This window comes from Papio anubis, chromosome 5 (genome assembly GCF_008728515.1).
Source record: "Papio anubis isolate 15944 chromosome 5, Panubis1.0, whole genome shotgun sequence".
Lineage (NCBI taxonomy): Eukaryota > Metazoa > Chordata > Mammalia > Primates > Cercopithecidae > Papio > Papio anubis.
The window spans coordinates 133939745-133945851 of NC_044980.1; the positions used below are offsets into that span (position 1 = coordinate 133939745).

General features: G+C 46.6%; 1 protein-coding gene across 1 annotated transcript; it reads right to left on the reverse strand.

Annotated features, from left to right (window-relative positions):
- Positions 1-835: 835 nt before the first annotated feature.
- SLC25A2 (solute carrier family 25 member 2) lies at positions 836-2509 on the reverse strand. The gene has a single exon (XM_003900263.5). The coding sequence runs from the start codon at positions 2064-2066 to the stop codon at positions 1161-1163; it is 906 nt and encodes a 301-aa protein (XP_003900312.1). The 5' UTR covers positions 2067-2509; the 3' UTR covers positions 836-1160.
- Positions 2510-6107: the final 3598 nt, after the last annotated feature.

Sequence of the window (6107 nt, forward strand, 5' to 3'; positions counted from 1 at the left end):
GGGAGGTCAAGGCGGGTGGATCACCTGAGGTCAGAAGTTCATGATGAGCCTGGCCAACATGGCAAAACCCCATCTCTACTAAAAACACAAAAGTTAGCCAGGCGTGGTGGTGTGCACCTGTAGTCCCAGCTACTTGGAAGGCTGAGGTAGAAGAATCACTTGAATCCAGGCGGTGGAGGTTGCAGTGAGCCAAGATCGCGCCACTGCACTCCAGCCTGGGCAATAAGAATGAGACTCCATCTCAAAAAAAAAAAAAACCAAGTGTATATATATAGAGAGAGAGACAGACAGACAGACAGAGAGCAAGAGATGAGTATTTTGGTTTTCAAGCACCAAATGAAGACTTTTCCAAACTTGAACCGCCTAATGAAGTGCACATGTTAAGTAGACTTTAAAAGAGATCCTGGCCAGGCGCAGTGTCTCATGCCTATAATTCCAGCACTTTGGGAGGCTGAGGTGGGTGGATCACCTGAGGTCAGAAGTTCGAGACCAGCCTGGCCAACACGGTGAAACCCCATCCCTACTAAAAATACAAAAATTAGCCAAGTGTGGTGGTGGGCACCTGTAATCCCAGCTACTCAGGGGGCTGAGGCAGGAGAATCGCTTGAACCAGGGAGGCGGAGGTTGCAGTGAGCCGAGATCACGCCACAGCACTCCAGCCTGGGTGACAGAGTGAGACTCCACCTCCAAAAAAAAAAAAAGAGATCCTAAGCAATCATTCATACCTATCTTTACAAAATATGGTCAATTCTGGGTTTGGTGGGGGGGTAATATTTAAGATTATACATAGAACCAAATTGTTTCACTCATGACATAGAATCATCCAAACTGCACGTACACAAAAATGGCTTTATGCAAAGGCCCTGACAGCGTGATATTTAGTTTTTCAGATTAGGTACATAGGGCAAACCAGCCCATCCTGTACATTCCAGCAAGTGCAAGAGCAGCAACTTTCCTATTTCAATACAATTATGGGCAGAAATTATATGATGTAAAATAGAGGCCCTTTCATAAAGTTAAGATTTAGGGTAGAAGAAGGGAAGATAGAACCAAAATTCCCATGAAGTCAAAATTCAGCATTGGTCTTGTATTCTGTTGAAACCTGTGATGAACTGTAGTACTCAAACTCACAGACTCAGATCCAGGTTCACCAAGACACTTCAGTATGCTTCCAACTGGCTCATCATCATCTTCCTGCTGTATTCATAGGCCACAAACAGTGCCCCATTGGCAGGGATTGCTCGAATCATAGTAGCTTTCAGTCCAGAATATAAGGCTACTATTCCTTCATTTCTCACAACACTTAAGAGAGTACCAATAAATCCTGCCTGTTTTCCATACATGGAAAGAACTTGAATTCTGGATTTAATACAATCCACTGGGAACACGACAAGCCAGAGGCAAATTCCAGCAACTCCACCACTTAACATCAAATGGACAGGGCCTAGTTCATCTTTTGATCTCCCTGATGCGAAAAACGATCGGCTCAGTTCATAGCCACCAAAGTAAAAGAAATAACCCGGTACTTCTTGAAGTAGAGTACTCGAGAGTCCATGGTAGAAGCCCAAGGGGCCATCCTTTTTAAGGATACCCTTCACGACAGACCAAATTGTATTATGGCTTTTTGCTATCTTCCCTGACATCTCCATTTCATACATGGTCTGTAGCCGGCACTTCACAAGCTCAGTGGGGCAGAGAGCCAGCGCAGCAAATGCAGAGGCGAAGGACCCCGCGGTTGCAGTCTGGAGATCACTCAGCTTTGCCTGCTTGTCCATTCCAGCCACTTTCCTGACAAACTGCTGGCAGAACCCGTAGCACATGAAGAGGACCGAGTTTTCAGCAACGTAGGCCATAAGTGCCGGGCCAGTGCCCTTGTAGAAGCCCCTGAGACCCACTTGGGTGTACGTCTTCAGGAAGCAGTCGGTGAGGCCCTTGTACAGGTCGGGGAACGTCTGCATCTTCACTTTTATTGTGTCGAAGGGCTGCCCGGTCAGTACACACGCTGTCCCCCCTGCGGCCCCCGCTGTGAGGTCGATGGCGGCTTGGATGCCAGGACTGGACTTCATGTTCGCTCACTCATCTGAAGGTACCAGTGGAAGGCGACTAACTCCCCAGAGCATGGGACCGTCTTTTCACGTCCAGCCCGCAGCGAGCGCGGGGATTGGGGTTGGGGGTTGGGGGGTGGCTCTGCCGCCTGTTCTGGGCTCTCACCCCAGTGCGGGGGAGGCCGCTTAACCCCACGCTAGGCCGCGGGCCGCCCTCTCCCCGCGCACTGAAATAACCCCCAGCTGCCGGCCCCGCGCGCGGCTCACTAGCGTTCCTGCGGCTCCTGGCTCACTGGCGGGGCCCCCAGCCGCCTCCAGCCTGGACCCGCCATCCCTGCGCCCGCAGGCTGGGGATGCTGACCGAATAAATACTTTTGGTGTACTGCGACTGGGCGCAGTGGCTCACTCCTGTATCCCAGCACTTTGGGAGATGGAGGTGTTAGGATCGCTTGAACCCAGAAGATCGAGACCAGGCTGGGCAATATGGCAAGGCTCCATATCTACAAAAACAAACAAACGAACAAAAAACCCAGGCACGATGGCGCGCACCTGTGGTCCCAATTATCCAGGAGAATGAGGCGAGGATCACTTGAACCAGGGAGGTCGATGCTGCAGTGAGCTGTAATTTGCTACTGCACTCCAGGGTGGGCAACAGAGCGAGACTCCGTCTCAAAACAAAACCAAAACCAAGAAAACATTTAAAGCTTTTCGATAAATTCTTGCAATTATGGCCAGAAACTCTAGACGCCGCTGTTCGACTGGCGGCAAAAGAAATACTGTCCTAATCAGCCAGCCCTGCTTCTTTTCTTTTCTGTTTTTGAGTCAGGGTCTCACTTCGTCGCCTAGGCTGGAGTTCAGTGGCGCTATCCCGGCTCACTGCAGCCCCAATCTCCCGGGATCAAAAGATCCTCTCATCTCAGCCTCCTGAGTAGCTGAGACTAGAAGGACTACAGACTTTCTAGTCTCCAGACCTGCAAGCCACCACATCTGGCTAAATTTGTATTGCACAGACAGGGTTTGCCATGTTGCCCAGGCTAGTCTCGAACTCCTGAGCTCAAGCAATCTACCCACTGGCCTACCAAAGTGCTGGGGATTACAAGCATGAACCGCCGCACCCAGCCTGTCCCACGCTTCCTACCATGCAAAAAACAAAACCAAACAAACTGAAAAGAAGATGCCCTCACTTGAATGGAGCCTGAATTCAGAAGGTCAATCTACAGAAAAACTGCTTTAAAGTAGATAAAACAGGCCAGGTGCAGTGGCTCATGCCTGTAATCCCAACACTTGGAGGGGCTGTGGAGGGAGGATCATTTGAGCCTAGGAGTTCAAGACTAGCTTGGGCAGCAAAATGAGACCCCCGCCCCAGCCTACAAAAAATAAAGCAGAGAAGACAAACTATCAGAGGCGCTGGAACCAGAGCAACCCCATCTTGACTAGGGACTGAGTAAAATAAGGCTGAGACCTACTGGACTGCATTCCCAGGAAGATAGGCATTCTAAGTCACAGGATGAGATAGAAAGCCGGCACAAGATATGGGTCACAAAGACCTTGCTGATAAAACAGTTTTCAGTAAAGAAGCCAGCCAAATCCCACCAGAATCAAGATGGCGTAATAAGTGACCTCTGGTCGTCCTTACTGCTCATTATACGCCAATTATAATGCATTAGCATGCTAAAAGACATGCCCACCAACACCCTGACCACTTACAGATGCCATGGCAACAACAGGAAGTGACCCTATATGGTCTAAAAAGGGGGAGAAATCCTCATTTCTGGTAACTTTGGACCCCTTTCCCAGAAACCTCATGAATAATTCACCTCTTGTTTAGTTTATGTTCAATAAACAACTATAAGTATCCTTAGTCAAGTCGCCCAGGCTGCTGCTGTGCCTATGGAGTAGCCATTCTTTTGCTTCTTTACTTCTCTAATAAACTTGCTTTCACTTTACTCTATGAACTTGCCCCAAATTATTTCTTGCAGAGATCCAAGAACCATCTCTTGGGTCTGGATTGGGACCCCTTTCCAGTAACAAAACGATCTGAGGGTTGCTACATGAGACACAGTGACTGCTTTTGATCAGAAAACCCTCAGTGAGCTTCCCATGCTCCTCACTTTCCTGGGGGATGCGGAGAGGGGTAGGGCACTGTGGGAGTCCTTAGCCCTGGAGATGTGCTACTGCTTTCCTGCGGAGCTGGAGAAATGCTATCACATGGCAACATCCCCAAGGATCTGGGGTTGCAGCCCTGGGAACTGGTGGAACGAGAAGTCCTTATCATTTCTGAAGGTGGAACATAGCACTATAAAATCAACTTGGAAAATGGATAGTATTTATATACTGCATTGCTAAGAAACTTGACAGAAAAAAGCTGGGTGGCTCAGCACTGTGCTTTCTGAGTTTTGAGGTTCTCTTTGAGGACCCACACAGCCTCATGCAGAAGTAGAAATCTGTCGCTTATACACTGTTGGTGGGAAAGTAAAATAGTTCAACCCCTATGGAAAGCAGTATGGAGATTTCTCAAAGAACTAAAAATAGAACACCCATTAGACCCAGCAATCCCCTATTGGATATCTACCCAAAGGAAAAGAAATCATTTTATCAAAAAGACACCTGTGCCGGGGACAGTGACTCACACCTGTAATCCCAGAATTTTGGGAGCCCAAGCCAGGTGGATCACTTGAGCCCAGGAGCTCCAGACCTGCCTGGACAACATGGCAAAATGCCATCTCTACAAAAAAAAATACAAAAAGTAGCCGTGCATAGTGGCATAAACCTGTAGTGGCAGCTACACAGGAGGCTGAGATGGGAAGATTGACTGAGCTGAGGAGGTAGAGGCTGCAGTGAATTATGATCCAGCCTAGGTGGCAAAACAAGACCCCGTCTCAAAAAACAAACAAACAAACAAACAAAAAACAGAAAACATCTACACTCATATGTTTATGGCAGCACTATTCATAATAAGAAAGTCACAGAATCAACATAAGTGTTCGTCAATAGTTGATTGTATAAATGTGGTATATGTACACCATGGAATACTATGCAGCCATGAAAAAGAATGTAATCTTGTCCTTCACAACATGGATGGAGCTGGAGGCTGTTATTCTAAGTGAAATATCTTAGAACCAGAAAATCAAATACTGCATGTTCTCACTTATATAAGTGGGAGCTAAACAATGGGTACACAAAGACATAAAGATGGGAGTAACAGACACTGGGAACTCCAAAAGTGGGGAGGGTGGGAGGGATTGAGGGTTGAAAAGCTACCTGTTGGGTACTATGTTCACTATTTGGGTGATAGGTTCACTAGAAGCCCAGACCTCAGCATTACACAACATACCCATGAAACAAACCTGCACATGTACTCCTTGAATCTAAAATGAAATTAAATTTAAAAAGAAGTAGAAGTTCAGGATATAAATGACATGTCTAGCTTTCAAGGCAAGATGTTTTTTGGACATTAGTGAGGACACCACTGTCAGGACACACTTTTTCCTCCCAGATGTTTATAATCCCAGCATTGGAATGAATTCTCTCCAGGCTTACATTCCAAGCCGTAGTCGGCCATGGGTAGTAAAAACAAAATCTGGGGGGAAGAAAGTATGCTGAAAGCATTCTCTCTTTCATTTAGAAAACTTTTCTTGTCTAATTATCCTTGATTGTCAATTAAAAGTGAGGTACTTCAGAACAAAGGTCTCTGAGAAAATGTTTTAAAAAAAAATTTTTTTAATGAGGTACTGAAAAGCAAATTGTGCATGAATAATTTGTCACCAGGTAGTGTTCACTGTGGTAAATAGTAACCTGGGCTTTTCTTTGGGAAATGCCCAAATGTCAACAGTTGCAGTTCTTTTCTCTGGGACCACGTAGTTTCTTCAGAGAATGCTCTACCAATCTTGACTCCGTGTGTGTAGGGTGTGGTGGGGGAGAGGTAGGTTATAAACCTAGATACTGATTTAAAGAGAACAAGACAGGGGAAGAGGGGTGGCACACCTGGAGTAAATATATAGACTTTCACATAATTTTTTCTTTATTTGATACTGTGCCTACTTTCTCTGAGTTTGGGCCTTC

What these genes read in the sequence shown, in the direction of transcription:
- SLC25A2 (XM_003900263.5), bottom strand. Translation starts at nt 2,066, where the DNA reads ATGAAGTCCAGTCCTGGCATCCAAGCCGCCATCGACCTCACAGCGGGG.